This window comes from Sordaria macrospora, chromosome 2, assembly GCF_033870435.1.
Source record: "Sordaria macrospora chromosome 2, complete sequence".
NCBI lineage: Eukaryota > Fungi > Ascomycota > Sordariomycetes > Sordariales > Sordariaceae > Sordaria > Sordaria macrospora.
The window spans coordinates 1,015,860-1,031,264 of record NC_089372.1 but is presented as its reverse complement, the minus strand read 5'-3'; the positions used below and the strand labels follow the sequence as shown (position 1 = coordinate 1,031,264).

The window sequence follows — 15,405 nt, the reverse complement described above, 5'->3', positions numbered from 1 at the left end:
AACAACGACAGCAACAACGACAGCAACAACGACAGCAACAACGACAGCAATTGAGAAGTGAAAGCTTCAAATTGATGGCAGCGCAAAAGGCACCTTACCAAGCACTATCGGGAGCCTGAGATTGGCTGGGTGCCCAAAAGAAGTGGGTATGGTCTACGTACGCAGCTTTTTTGGTATACGTGCCCAGGAAATGCGATGGCAAGGCAACCATAGCAATAAAAGGGAGCCGAGAAGGGAAGCATCCCACACGGAGGGACAATGTTCAAATTCTTCCTAAAGGCTACACTGAGTTGATTTATTGACTAACATTGAGCAAGGTAAGGGCCCCAAGTTAGAAATGGCCTCGAGTTAGTTCACATGTCATCAACATCGGCAACCGCTAACGAGAGAACTTCCGCTTTCGAATAAGAACTAAGCACAGGACGGGTATTGAATATTCAAGTACGGTAAATATTGAGTACCGGTAATACCACAACCAGTACACCACATTGGGTTTCATGAGGATTGTTTCGCCCGGGTCTGTTGCTTTGCCGGTGTTCAGGCTTTGGTCTCTCTTGTGATGCTGTTGTCGGTTCGGTTCCCGTGCCAGGAATGTGGAATGTTCAATAAGGTGACCCACCGAGTTCTCCACCTATCATTGTACAAAAAATAAGCGCCTGGTTTGTTACGGTGACAATGCCGTCTAAGTGCCCCCAAAAGAGGCTTATCAGCACATACTCGGATGAGTCACAAACAACGATGCCGTTCATATTTCTAAACCTGGTGGATAATCATATCACAGCAAGAGGGTATTTGTCATGACAAGACAGAGAGACAGAGCAACAAACGTGAATATTTATAAGGAATTGTGGCTGATTCGCACTAACAGAAAGGCCAAGCAATAAATCGTACGGTCTTGGCTCCGGGCGCCGTTCGCCACTGCACCCCGTGCCCCTGGTCTTTTGGCCCGCCTCAGTGCGTCATGCGTCACTCGTTCCTCCCCGGGGCCTGCAGTGGACAGGTCCGAACTGCAAATTCCAGTTGTTGATCCGCACAAGTGGAATGCATTTCCATTTCTTTCCTTTCTACAAATACCAAATATTTCCCGTCAGGACCAAGGAGAATCACCATCCGCCGTCTTTATCCAACCGACTTTGCCTCCGAATTTCAAATACTGACGACGGCACAATCCTACCTTGGACATTATAAAAAGCACACCCTCCACCCGTATCTCATGGATTTTTTGCTGAACACGACCTACTCATTCGAAAAGTCAGCTACCGCCATCAACGACTACAACGACCATTCACCACCCATACACCAACCCGAGAAGTGATAGCCTTACGCGGCAAGCGATTGGAAATACGAAAGACCACGAACATCATCTCGAACAGACGTTTCTCTCAACAACAACATGCACGATCTACGCAAGAAAGCCCTCTTGGAGAGTGGCAAGACTGTTTCACGGAAGGCTAGAGCGAGACCAGATCCCCCACGCTCTGCTGGTGCTCTCTCCCCCGGCGATGGCTCTCCCGCAAGCTCGCGACCCGGCTCGCGGGCACCCTCAATGGCAGGTTCTCGAGCTGGGAGTCGTGTTCCCTCCGAAGACGAAGCTAGCGACCACGAGTACGATGATGCCATGACTTTGAGCAGCGCCAACTCGGTATCCGGCGAAGATGTTAACGAGGACGATACGAACAATACGTGGCCCGACAGGCTTCAAGACCGCATTACAGAACTTCTAGACCGCAAGAGAAGCAGCGCTCAGGGCCGCGAGGCTACGATGAAGGCATACGAACATATCCTGAAGCACCATTACGCACAGAAGTACATCGAGAGGAACATCTCCGACATCAGCGCCGCCCTCATCCGCAGCATCAGGAGCGGAAGCAGTGACCAGGAACGCCTGTTTGCTCTCAAAGCACTTACAGCCACCATCCTTACCTGCCCCTCGGAGACGATATTCGATCACGTCTGGTCGGTGCTCAAGGTAGCTACTGAAGACGGAGAGGAGGACAAGATCAAGGTCGAGGCCATCAACGCTATCAGCATCGCCGTGACACTCGGGGGCGGTTCATCCAGCGCTGCCGAAGAAGTTCTCGATTTCCTCCTCGAGATCATCGAAAGTGACGGGCAAAATGTGGGTGCCCCCGACAATGGTAGCGTCGTAGCAGCAGCGCTCCGAGCCTGGGCGTTTGTGGCCAGCTACGTGGACGATCTGAGCGTGCAGAGCGACCAAGCCATGGAGGCATTCATGGAGCAACTAGACAGCACAGACAGCGACGTGCAAACGGGTGCCGGCGTCAACATTGCTCTGCTCTTCGAAGCTGCCCGCGACTACGAAGAAGAAACGGGCGAGAAGTCCGACTTGCAGTACAACCAGCACCGAATCATGACCCGCATGGCGGAGATCGTCCGCGACTCTTCCAAGGCGGTTTCAAAGTCAGACCGGAAACAACTGAAGACCAACTTTCAAAGCATTATCACCTCTCTGGAACGGGGCCTGGGTCCCGGGTACTCGACTGCTGGGCGCGGTGCGGCGAATCCCCACACGGGAGGCTCCAAGCTGGAATCAAGTGGCGGAGGCGAGGAGGGCTTTGTCGAGTTTGGATACCGCGAGAAGCTGCGGATTCATAACCAGTCTCTGATTATTGATACCTGGTCACTGCACGCTCGCGTGGAGACATTGAAGACCGTCCTCGGCGGCGGTCTGGCGACACAGTATATCGAGAACCCTGCGGTTCGGGAAGTTCTTGAGGGTGCGGACGTGGAGTATATGGCCAAGACTACCAAGAGGAGGTAGTGAATGATGTTCAGATAGGGAACGAAAAAGGAATCGGGATGTTTATATAACGATGTATGACAGCATCAGGTGGCAATGTTATTTGTTTTGTTTTCTCGCGCGGTTCTAGTTTTTGACAGGAGTATTGGTATATCATTTTAAAGTTTTCCCGCAAGGACTTTTGTCAGTGGTTCAGTTGCTATTTCCTCATGTCTCGTCATTGGTTTTCATTTAACAGAGTCATGAACCATCATAATAGTCGGTCTTCGTATCAATATCCTAAGCTTCACAAATACCAACAGTTCTTTCAGCCACATATATGACTCATGTTTTTGTGTTCCCAAAAAGCTTGTAAGGTCCAGCTGTGAGGAGACATAGTTACCTTGGTTACCTTTCCAAGCACACATTGAGACTTGTGGGATGGAACATTTCAAGCACAGGACCGGACTATCGACATGATAAAACCACTTCTTCGGAACAAAACAGGATGACAGCAGCAGCAGCAGATTGTCTGTCCCCTACCATTTCATTCAGCATCTTCATCATCAGAGTGCCGAGAACGAAAAGGAAAACGCCGCGTAAATTCGGCACAAACAATACAAGGTTACTTTTATAATGACACCTACCTACTGCGTTGTTTTCTGGAAACTGAATGGAAGTATCATAAGTATGGTAGCAAGTGGGACATAAATTGTAAAGGATGAGAATACTTGTTCACGACGACAGTTCTACCGATATGCATGTATCCAGCTTTCTCCTTTCCATTCATCCCTCGGTTACTCCCTCTTCAATATTCATTCTCCCTTCTTGCTTTCACTGTAGTTCTTGACAACGAACCCTTTGAACATCTTCGCCACACAGCCTCGCTCATGGGAACATTTCTGCTAGACCTGTCGATATCCGGAGCTCTATATATGTAGGGAGGTAGGATGTTGCGAATCAACATTAAGGAAGCAGCACTAATATATTCACTCTGCTTCATGTCATGTCTCGCAAGCTCCGCTCATGCCTCATGTAATCTCGACCGAACGATGTCGAGGTATGTACATGTATGCGAGGGAGGGTAAGAGATCTGAGGTGGTCCGGTTTATTGTAGGCTTGTGGGCTTGTGGTACCCCGTAATACTATACGAAACGCAGATGCAAACGAGCGAGGACTGCCTGCGTTGCCTTACAATGTACGATCTATCTGGTAGCATACCGTTTCATCAAAACCATGGTACGTATGGTGTTGTTCGTGATCCCGAACTAGAACGTCATTACTGGGAGCGCCAAGCATACCCGAACAGAACAGGTCCAAGTCCAACAGGCACCTGGCAGGGGCAGCGATCCGAAAAGAAAAAGAACGTGGGAGCGACCAGTTCAGAAACAGGAACCAAGAAGGCGCTCAAGGGCTGAACTGGCCCAGCTGTGAACAGAACCAGGGCAGGCAGTCAACCTGTCGGTGATCTCCTCTGATCTCTTCCTGATCTCATTTGGGTTTGAAAGGTTCCGAATGTTGGTCCAATGTTGGTGATAGTGACGGTACCTGGCAGCAATTTTAGCCGCGGCAGGAGCAGCAAGCAAGCAGAAGCAGAAGCAACCAACATCGTCACCAACATGCGAAAAGGATTTGCATCAACAGCACTGCATCATCATCTGCAGCTCTGCCCTGCCCTGAATTCCGGAGGCCTGTGTTAAGGAGCGGACGGAGGGAGTTGTTTACCATTGATTGCGGGGCTACCGTTTTACCACAAGGTGAGACGGTGAAGACGGAGGGGAGGTGAAGACGTTCGGGAAACGGGAGCAGCTCCGAAGAAGCTAGGTGAAGCTGAGCGGGAGGAGGTGATCAGCACCCCCTTGACCTTGGCCCGAGCTTCCTTCCTGGCTTCAGGTCTGGGTTCCGCTGCCCTTGTTTTTGGGGAGCTTTCCATGGGATCCAGTTTCGGTCGCTCCCAGCCGCCGCCGGGAGGATCCACTTCTTATTTACTTTTTGGGGGATCGTCCACCCATGTTTCGTACTCGTAGTAAGTTTCTTGGTTGCGTTTGGCAGTTGTTTCTTTCCTTGTTTTCATTTGTATCAAGAATTGGGAAGGGATGAAAGCGAGGTGGTTGAAGATGAGTCCCTGACGGGAAGCTTTGAAGAAGGGATTGAAGAATTGACGGAGGGACACAGAATCCCAAAGTGAAGAAGAAGCAGACTCAGAAGCAAGGGGATATTGGATACTGAAAGCTGTGCCACAATGACCGTTTAAACACCTGAGCTTTTCAACCATTCAATATGTCATTGCCCTTTGGACCCGAAGGGGAGAAGTTGAACGGAGCTGAGGTGCATAACGCTGCAGCAAGGCACCTCAAAGCACCCCTGACTCCCACGCGCAATTGGCCGATAACCGTCGAAGCCATGGCCAGCACATCAAGCAAGGCCGGCCGCCATCAGGCAAACCCGGGCGAATCAAGCCGCCATTTGAGGGTTCGGGGTTGGACAGTTGGGGTGATCAGAAAGGGGATGGAAAGAGAAGAAAAAGAAGAAGCACCGTCAGAACATTGAGACCGAAGACATGAAACGGAACCAAGGCTGTGGATGGTGACAGTGACTCGACTGAGAAAAAAACGTGCTGTTGTTGCTGGCGCTACTGCAGCTCTGGCTGTGGAAGTGGAAGGCGAACTGGCGCAGAGCTCCAGCGGTTCCACCATCGGTCCAAGCCTTTTGTAGACATTGATCCATTCGGGAATCGAGCCAAGAAGTCCAGCTCTCCCCAGTCCCAATTCGCGGGCGCCGACTTTTTGGCTCCTCTCCCCGACTTCCCACCGCTCATTCGTCCTTTGCGAAAAGACTTGCGAGACTTGGGCTCACCACCAAATTGCCCCTCGCCGCTCTCCTCTCTTGAGCACCAATCCAGAGGCTCAGGCACCAGTCACTTTTTTTTCCCTCTTTTTCACACGCCAGTCGTCGGTCGCCAGTCGCATCCAACATCCATCTTCTTGTCGCCCTCTCACGTTTTTTGTGTGCTTCCCCTGCTGCTGCCCTACAAGCTACAACACGTTGGCGGGTAGCTTCGATTTACCCATATCGCGGCATCCACCTCCACCTGTTAATGGCAACCCGAACGAGCGGAGAATCTTGAATGATCGCTTGCGACAACACGCTTCCATTGCATGCGACAAACTGCTACTATTCCATACTAGACCGACCACCTTTGAGGCCTGCAGCACGCAAAGCATTATAGCATATCCGACACGAGGAGACCATTTACTTGGGAACCCTGAACTAAGCCCGCCCTGGCCGATACATACCTTACCAACAAGCGCGCGTTCGCATAGAGGAATTCATTGCCGACCTCCATCCCGGCTGGTACGTACCTTGGATATACCTTCAGTTGTTCTTCCTCGTTTTCTCCAATGTCCACCACAACCACCCACACCCATTACTTCGTGTCAGCATCGGGCTGGACTGTCCTCTCCAAAAGGGCTGTCCCATTGCTGCCCATTACATAAGGTACATACCTAGGATGGAAACATGGGGGGTCTGGGGGCCTCCTCTCTGTTCAGGGCAGGATTGCGCCCGCCTCTCGATTTTTACGGGACGGAGCACCGCCGCCTACCTTGTCGCTAGCCTGGTTCCTGCCCTGTCATCCCGTCCTATTGTTTTCCTTGGTGCGCGCTTGGCTCCCGTCAGGTTCAGGTTCCATGTTCAGAGTTCCTTCCCCTTGCCGATGCCGTATGTGCCATCATCTCAATCACACTGCACTGCACCACCGTCTGCAACTGCAACCGCAACTGCAACTGCAACCAAACTGCACTGGGACACACTACGGCGCACCTTGGCTTGCGCTTCTCCGTTTTCCAGTTCCAGTTGTTCCCTCTTTCCAGTCCTGTCACGGTCTCCTCATCCTCTCATCTCCATTCACCCAGCCTCTTCCAGCCTCTCCTCCTCAGGCTTGTCCTAAATCACCACTAGTACTCAATCCACCAAACCTCCATTCTAGAGAGAGAGAGAGAGCGAGAGACTAGAGAGGCGCACAGCTTGCATTTCACGTCGCCTCTCAGTTGGCGTTTCCCCCAGTCAAACCAATCTGTTGGTTTTGCCATTTCTCTCGGACTCTGTTTCGCAATTCTACGCTTCTACGAGACGAATTAGCAGCTTACACTGATTTCGTTGGTCCAGCTTCCACTTTTTCTCTGACCACCAGATTTTCCCGCAACCACCAGATGTCGCCTTGAACCGACGGAACGAATAGAGAGACCGCGCAGCTCCGACTCGACAGAACGACGAACCTAATATCCACACGCGCCCTATCCTATTTTCTCCTCATTTTTTAATTACTACCAATATCCTTTTTTTTTATTTCGCCTTTTGGCAACGACATCCGACCACCCTCCACCGAATTGCCGGGAAGAGCCTGCTTTTGAAGAACAGGAACAGGATTTGGAGCAACCGAACTGGCGGGGGACAGCTGCGCTACCCAAGCTACAATCAAGGCCCACTCGCTTGACGACCGTCTGATCTTCGATAGCCTGGCCTAGCCCAACCATCTCTTAGAACCCGCGACGCCCATCACCGTCAACATGGGTGTCGAAACCAAAAAGAAGTCGTCCGAGCGACCACTACCCGTGCCCAGCGCGACCGAGTCCTCGATAATGAGCCCTACCCAGAGCGAGCTGGGAACCGACGACAAGTCATCCTACTCGCTGCCTGAGGACGGCACCCCGGTCACCATCAAGACACACAACCGAGGCAAATCGCAGACTTCGCTGTTGATCGAGTACTTCGAAGGAGGAAAAGGAGCCCCATCTGGAGACGGGCGCAAACCCAGCGTACGTGTTCGCCTCACGCCAAGCCAAAAGTCCAATCGCAAAAGCAGCGGTTCCGATCGAGGTCGCATTAAAATAACAGAAGCAAAGTCAACGAGGAGGTCGAGCCAGAGCCGCCGCGCCGATCGCCATTCCCAAAACGCCCTTGCCCGCTCCGAAAATGAGTTGATGTCCGTCCTGAGCGGAGGCGACGAAGACAACAACTCGTACGCCTCTGCCACCGAGGAGAGCAACGTCAGTCGCAACATTGAGATCGAAATCGGCGAACGAAGCGAACGTAGCACCAACCGACGCGCCCGCCGCCCTGCCAGCCCCTTGATTCCCTCTGCTGATAGCAAGAATAGCTACAATACCGGCAACATGAGTGACATTTCAGCCATCCCGAGCGACAGTTTCCTCGACGAGCCTTACGTATCACACAAGAACTCTGATGTCAAGAGCCCTGGTTCCCGGAGCAGGAGCCCCTTGCGCGGTGGAGATGCCCTTGCTGGCGCTGCTGCTGGTATCACAGCTGCTGCAGTTACTGACAAGCTCCGTACCAAGAGCCGAGATGAGAGCAGGACTCGAGACTACGACCGCGGAGAGCGTGAAAAGGTATCAGTGACCAAGACGCGCGGAGATAGGGAGAAGGGCGGCAGTAGCAATCGCCTACACAAGTCGACCAAGAGCCGGACCAGCAGTCTCAGCAAAGAGGAAAGGAGCTCGAAGCGCTCAGAGTCCCCCCGCAGGAGATCCAAGCATAGCGATTCCTTGGTATCGGGGCCCGATTCAAGCATGCTGTCGACTGCAGCTGCCAGCCAACGCTCCATGGGTGCAGAGTCAATGCGCTCAGGTCAATCAAAGGCCTCCTCAATCAACAATCCCAAGCTCCTGGAGACAGTAGAAGATGCCATTCGTCGCCTTATTCTCCCAGAACTCAATGCCTTGAAGAGAGAACAGAGCTTGCGTCAGGATCGTAAGGCCGCCTCGGCGACATCAAGTGCGACAACGGCTTCTAGGGACGAGGGCAGTGATAGGCGCCGGACGTCTAGAGCTGACAGAAATTCGGGCGCCACACCCACACCCAAGGAACCCATCAAGATTGAGAAGCGAGACAGGGAAGCCCGCAATGCCTTCGATGAGAGCCCGGCACAAAGTGCCCTCAGCCAAGACACGCGGAGCGATGTGCAAAGTACTATTGACCACAGCCCTGCGGCAAGCACTGACCGCCTAAAGACTGCTGCTGCCGGTGCGGCGATGGGTGTGGCTGCAGCTACAGCCCATGACAGCCTGAAATCTCCTGGAGAGAACCGCAGTAGGAGGCGAAGACGTGAGTTGCGGAATCGTGCTGGTAATGAGCATGAGGATTATGATGATGATGCCTCTGACTTCCTCGCACCTGCTCCTCCGATGCCCCTAATGAGCGAGTTTAACCCCTCGGACGTCACCAGAGCCTCCATTTTATCAGCCGACACAGATAGACCTCACTCGGCTAGCGAGGAGATTGCGCCTAAGCAGGATCAGAATGGCCAGTACCACACTGAGGATTCCACTCCGACACCCACCCGGACCCCGATTACTCTGCTGTCATTGGGTACCCAGCACGCCAATATCTCACATGGAGACCTGAAACAGCTGCCACGTCAACGGGGTGCCGAGAACCAGGACGACTTCCACACCGGCGCACCGTCATCCATCGAGTCCTATGATGATCTGGACGATTACGATGATCACGAGCGGGAATACGGAGATAGCCCATACGACTATTACAACACTCAAGAGGTGCCGCCTCCTCTCAAGTATGTTCCTTACCAACCTGAGAAGCGCGGTCTGAGCCCTATCCCCAGCGTCTCCGGATACACCGAAGGCAGTGAGGCACCGAACCGCGATTCTCGCGCATTCGGTGGCTCGGTATCAAACGGCTCGCGTACCCCTGGCAACATGTCGGTAGCCAGCTTGAGGACGCCGGGTATGGATCAGAGCAATGTGAGCGGAATGACCAACAGCGAGGTTGATGGTAATGGTCACCCTGTCCGTGCCGTGGGAGCCAACCCGAACTACGTCCACACCTCTGCTGCTGTCGATTCCAATCATGCTTCGCTCATTGAGGGCTCCATGGTGGACTCGCTTAGATCCAGTGGCGTTAACCAGCAACCATACCGTAACTCCATGGTCACCAACGGAAGCCAAGAGGGTGACAGGCCAGATACTGCTGGAAACGATAGCCAGGCTTCATACGATTACCAAGAATATGATCTTGATGAGTACGGAAGGAAGGTCCCGAGACAGCGCCATTACACCACCGCTTCAGAGGCTGCTATTACCAGCGCTGCGGTTGGTGCCGCCGCTGCTGCCCTCAGACAACAGGGCAAGCAGGAGAACCAGGGCACTTCTGAATGGCAAGGGGAGGGCGTTGGGCGCAATAAGTCGTTCAAGGAACGCGCCCAGAACGGATCTGGACCCGCACTTGAGCCAAAGCACAGTATCGACAGGATGTCGGACGTCTCTGTGCCCATCAAGTTGGGCTTCAGTGGCTTGCCGGATATCGGCGACCCGTTACCAGATTTTGAGCACTGGAACGAGGATGATCTGATCACTAACCCATCGATGCTCAACGGAGAGGAAGGTGGCTGGGAGGGAGATGCTACCCCTAAGCAACGTCCCCAGTCGTCCGTTGATGACTTCAACTATCGTCCTCTTGACGGCACTCATGATGCTCTCCAGAAGGGTCTCAACCTCAACGGCAACCAACAGGAGCAGGACGAGTGGTACAGGACTGACGAGGACCGGAAGCGCGATACTTTGGTCACCAACCCTTATGAGGATGCCAGCCCCATTGCCAACCTTGCTGGTCTTGGAGACAGTCTTCTTTCTCCTGGCGGCTATGAGAACTACGGCAATGCCACTCGTAGCCCCGTCGGTCAGAAGGTCGATGAAGGATATATCTCCCAGGGACCTAACAGGACCCCGGATACTTCGATGGACAAGGGCAAGGGCATCGACTATGGCGCTCCTTTCAACCTTGGCGGTGCTAAGAACCAGAACCCCATGGACTTCTTCGGCTCCGGTTCGCGACAAGTTAGTGGCATGTCCGACGGAATGGACTCGCAGATGTATGACCCAGCCGCTGGAACGGGCATTGACAAGATCGAATCCAAGGATATCATGGCTTTGATGCAACATGTAAGTTTGCCTGCGTGTTTATACTGAGGGATGGTTGCTAACAGTGTGTAGTTGATGGTCCGTGATGCTCAGCGTAGTGCGCGAGATACCGAGATCCTGGTCACCCTTGTTCGGGCCGCCACCGAGATGCGCAATAACTTTGAGGATCTCAAGCGTCTCCTTGCTGATACTGAGGATGTTATTATCACCGAAGTCAAGGAGAACACTGAGAAGACGGTCCAGCGCGCTATTAACGGCCCTCGTCCTTATCCTGGCAGCAGTGCCCCTCGCTCTCTTCAGTCTAACTCGCAGGCTGGCACCACCACTACCATGGACGAGATGAGCAACAAGAAGCAGAAGAACATCTTCCGCCGTGCTCTGATGAAGGGTCTTGGTCATAAGGGACCCAACGACCTTGGCAGGATTGAGGATATGCTGATGCAGCTCCTTACTCAAGTGGATGTGCTCAAGTCCCAGACTGTTCCTGGCGCTGGCTCTGTCCCCATGAACCATCAGGATGAGCGTTCGTACGAGAACATGCAGTCTCAGCAGGGCCAATACGATCAGGATCGCGGTTACGAGCCGGAAGGACATGCTGGAACTTCCACCAACAGTGCGTCTCAGTCCGGACAGCTGTCCATCCAGTCTCGGGGAACACCCGGTCAGCAAAACTACGTCCGCAAGGTGTCCGGCCACAGGATAAGTACCGTGCCCGAGGACAACGAGGATGAATATGACAACGAGAGCATTCGCTTTGGCGGGCCGGAGGTGCTGATGACCCCTGCCCACGAACAGCGTTCCGGTTCGTTGCAGGCGACGCCCCGTGGGTCGCCGCCTAGCGCTTCCGGTGCTCGTCAAATGTCGCCTGGTTACGAGAACACCAGATCACCTGCGTATGAGAACACCCGTTCTCCCGCTTATGAAAACGCCAGATCGCCTGATTACCAGCAGCAGTACGAGAACACCAGGTCGCCAGACTACCAGAATGCTGCTAAGCAAAACGAGGACCAGAAGAAGAAGGGAAGGTCGAGCTGGTTCAAGTCCAGGTGGTCGGAGAGCACTACGACTACTAATATTACTCAACTCTTCCGCCGCAGCGGCCAGTCGCGCAAGGATGAGGAAGATGAGCAGCAGTGGAGCCCCAGACCGGCCGACCAGCCTACGATGCCTGCGTACCGCAACAACACGGTCTCGTCTCGCGCCGACTCGATCGGCACCTCCAACTACTCGGATAACTTCCAGTTCTCCAACCCCCACCCCAAGCCCAAGAACGACCCTTACTCCCAGGGGCCCGAGCTGAGCCACGACCTCCACGAGGACCCCGAGTCCCCCGTACTTGCGTACAACTCGATGCAGCCACCGCAGCCTAATTGGGTGACGATGACGCCCGAGGAGGCCAAGTACAAGGCTCACCGCAACTCGCTCAACCTGGTACACCCGCAGCCGCGCCAGGGCCAGACGGAGCGCTTCAAGCAGGCGCTCGAAAGCCAGGCGCTCGGCTTCACGGGCGGCAACTCGCCCATGCTGAGCCCCAAGTCTGAAGACTGGGCCGGATCCGCCACCAGCCTTAACCGGCTGCCTCGCAACCTGAACCGCGATAGTTTCGACTCTCAGGGCAACGAGGCCAACCCCAACTGGCAGCAGATCTACGCATCTTCCTCGCCGGCGCCCGCCAGCCTTAATATTACGGCTGGTGGTCCTCCTAGGCCGCCCAAGGAGCCTATTGAGGGCACTGGCAGCGGTAGCGGCCCTAACAGCCCGAGCCAGACAAGGAAGTTGGAGAATAAGAATCTGAGTGGAGCGACAGGCCAGGTGTCGAGACGGCCTAGTGGGCCTAGACCGATGACGCCGTCGAATGATAGGGAGGGCGGCAGGGGAAGTGGAGGGAATTTGAGCGAGGGAAGCAGGAGGACTGGAAGTTTGTTGAGGGATTAGATCATATCATGGATGGGATAGGATAATAAGGGTGATACGTGATGGGATGGATGTGGATGCGGGGAGGAGAACAAAGATGGATGGATATTTCAAGGAAAGCAAGCGTGCGAGCGTGCGTGCGTGCCTGCAAGCGTTAGTTTATTCATTTCGCTGATCTACTTGGGGGAAAATCATTCTGGGCGTTGTTTTGTTATTTTGATGATACCGAGTCTTTTTCTTGAAATGGTTTGTCAGTAACGTATAAACTAGCATTTCGTTGTTTGTTCTATCTGATGAATCTTCGCTGGGGTGTTACCTGATGAAGGTTCACTGGGCTATTATTGGATGGATGAGTTGAGCATGCCCTGAGTTGGGTAATAAAAAATACAATACGTAGGTATCTCATCTACATCTGTCTACATCTAAGTTCTATCTCTAATCGTCACACCTTCGTCTCTTGAACCACTTTTGATCCTTCCCTCACCCTACAGTCTTCGAAAGCCCTACCATTCATCACCATCTCATACCCTGTCTACTCTTCACGCAGACGCAGCAGCAGCCTTAGCCCCAACTTCCAGCTCCCTCTCAACCTCCTTCTCTAACCTCTTCTGCCCCTTCTTCCCCACCGGCACCATCTGCTCCTGTCCAGGTCCCCCCAACGTATATCCTCCCAACCCAAGCGCCCTCTTAACCCTCAACCACAACTCGAACACCTCCAACTTAACCTCCACCCTCGCATACTCCCACCACGCACCCACCACCCTCGCCGCATTTGCCGGGCTCCAGACACTTCCCAACTTCCTAATCTCCTCCAACCGCTCATAAAACACCGTCCGCATACAATACCGCGCCAAAATCAAAAACTGCCTCACCGGCCCTTGGGAGGTATGTAAACTCTCATCCAGCGCCCTCGTGAGGTCATTCGTTTTGAGAATGAGCAGTATAATCCTCGGCACCTGGCCCAACATTTGCACTAGATCAACGATAAGTCCCTCCTGCAGTGCCGTGCTCATGGATTTTTGCTCAGACGCTTCCTTCGGCTTGAGCACGCCGCCGGAGTCAGTGGCGCTGACGACGTTGATAAAGTCTCTGCCCGTAATGGCGGACGCAAAAAGGGGGAATTTATCTTCCCCGATGCCCGCTACTTCGTACACGTATTGTTTCATCTTGGGAATGTCGCCGGATATGATGGCCAGCCAGAGCTTAGCGTAGGAGCGGCGCAGCGGGAGGGGGATGTCGCGGTAGAGACCGTGGTCGTACAAAATGATGTCGAAGTTGGACTTTGAGGATTTGGACTTGGACTGTCGGTTTGACTGGGAGGAGGAAGAGGGGTTAGGGTTGTGCCGGATGGCGATGTTGCCGCCGTGCGGATCGCAGTGGAGGGGAGCGCCTTCGCCGAAAATCATCTCGTTGAAGATATGCGCTAACGTGGCAGAGACTTCGTCGCGGTCGATGCCGTGCGCGTCCATGTACGCTAGATCGTCGAGGCGGTGGCCTGATTCGCAGGCCATGACCAGGAGACGTTTTCGTGCCCAAAGGACGTCGGGGATCAAGAGCGGAAGTTGGGGCGCGGCCTGGGCGAAGTGCGCGGCGGTGCGCCGGGCGTTTTCGGCTTCGCAGGTGAAGTCGAGCTCTTTGGGTAGGGAGATTTCCACTTCGGAGGAGAGCCATTCGAGGTCGTATTCGGGGAAGAAGTATTTGAGGGTCTTGAAGGTGGTGGCCGTCAGACGCATGTCGAGGGGCGCCCAGCGCTGGAGGGAGGGGTGTTGGACTTTGACGGCCACGCGCTGGCCGGTTTCTTTGATGGTGGCCAGGTGGACTTGCGCCAGAGAGGCGGCGCCGATGGGCTCGCGCGAGAACTCGGAGAAGTAGTCCCAGAGCGAGGTGCCGGTATCCTCCAAAAACATGCGCTCGATCGACTCGAAGGAGGAGACGGGGCATTTATCTTGGAGAGGGATGAAGGTCGTTGTCCATTCGGGTGGGAGGAGGTAGTTCATTGCGCTCTGGTTGTTGTTGTTTGTTAGCATTTGTTCTCCCATTTTCCTATATATCTGTCCTCCAGGTGTACTAACCAAATGTTGTCCCAACTTGATGAAAATCCCACCACTCTTTTCCAAAACCTCCAACGTCCGATCCGCGCACCGCTGGTGACACTCCCTCAGCAATCTTTGCTTCTCCTCCGGATCCTCAATCTTCTCTCGCGCGTTCAGCGTCTTCCGGTAATCGTTCACACAAGCCGCCAGCGCGGTCGCCACCCTCCCCGTTCTCTCCACCGCTTCGTATGTGTACTTGATATCATCTCCGAACGCCAGTACTCCCGCGGTCGCTGCGCCTCCACCGGCTGCTAGCAGCATTGTTCGTCGGGCATTGCTTGTTTTGCCATTGCCGTTGGTGTTCGAGGATGAGGAGCCGTTCTGGTTTGGGTTGGTATATCGTTTCGAGCTGGCGGAGAAGGATCGTCGGATAAGTGTCGAGTTGTAGGAAGAAGCAGAAAGTTGGCTGCTGCGACAGCTTGCGCACGTCCATGACCCGTTCGTTATCCTGCCGGTACCAGTTCGTCGGAGAGGCGCATAGACATGGGCATTGAGCGTCTGCAGGCGCCTAAGCGCGAAGGAAGTTTGGGCTGGCATATTATAAGACGTTTGTTAACAACTAGTATATGGACAAGAAGGCGTAGAATTAGGTCGTTCGTCGTCGGTTATCGTTAGATCATGAGCTGGGCATTGCGCGCACAATTAAGGAGGCCGTAGAGGTAGTAGGGATCGTTTATGCTGTAGAGTGTCCTCGCTAGATCCT

At 53.8% G+C, this 15,405-nt stretch overlaps 3 protein-coding genes across 3 annotated transcripts; 2 read left to right on the top strand and 1 right to left on the bottom strand.

The window, feature by feature from the left end:
- Nucleotides 1–1,230: 1,230 nt before the first annotated feature.
- SMAC4_07832 (uncharacterized protein) lies at nucleotides 1,231–2,928 on the top strand. The gene has a single exon (XM_003346307.2). The coding sequence runs from the start codon at nucleotides 1,394–1,396 to the stop codon at nucleotides 2,780–2,782; it is 1,389 nt and encodes a 462-aa protein (XP_003346355.1). The 5' UTR covers nucleotides 1,231–1,393; the 3' UTR covers nucleotides 2,783–2,928.
- Nucleotides 2,929–5,732: 2,804 nt separating this feature from the next.
- On the top strand, nucleotides 5,733–13,026 carry SMAC4_07833 (uncharacterized protein). The gene is made up of 2 exons (XM_003346308.2): nucleotides 5,733–10,716; nucleotides 10,768–13,026. The coding sequence occupies exons 1-2, from the start codon at nucleotides 7,309–7,311 to the stop codon at nucleotides 12,628–12,630; spliced, it is 5,271 nt and encodes a 1,756-aa protein (XP_003346356.1). The 5' UTR covers nucleotides 5,733–7,308; the 3' UTR covers nucleotides 12,631–13,026.
- A 122-nt stretch (nucleotides 13,027–13,148) lies between these two features.
- On the bottom strand, nucleotides 13,149–15,239 carry SMAC4_07834 (uncharacterized protein; the record flags this gene model as incomplete). The annotated part of the gene is made up of 2 exons (XM_024655559.1): nucleotides 13,149–14,612; nucleotides 14,682–15,239. The coding sequence occupies 2 exons, from the start codon at nucleotides 15,237–15,239 to the stop codon at nucleotides 13,149–13,151; spliced, it is 2,022 nt and encodes a 673-aa protein (XP_024511435.1).
- Between the last annotated feature and the right edge of the window lie 166 nt (nucleotides 15,240–15,405).

Coding starts and splice junctions, on each gene's coding strand:
- SMAC4_07832 (XM_003346307.2), top strand. CDS start 1,394: ATGCACGATCTACGCAAGAAAGCCCTCTTGGAGAGTGGCAAGACTGTT.
- SMAC4_07833 (XM_003346308.2), top strand. CDS start 7,309: ATGGGTGTCGAAACCAAAAAGAAGTCGTCCGAGCGACCACTACCCGTG. Junction 10,717..10,767: donor TCATGGCTTTGATGCAACAT/GTAAGTTTGCCT, acceptor AACAGTGTGTAG/TTGATGGTCCGTGATGCTCA.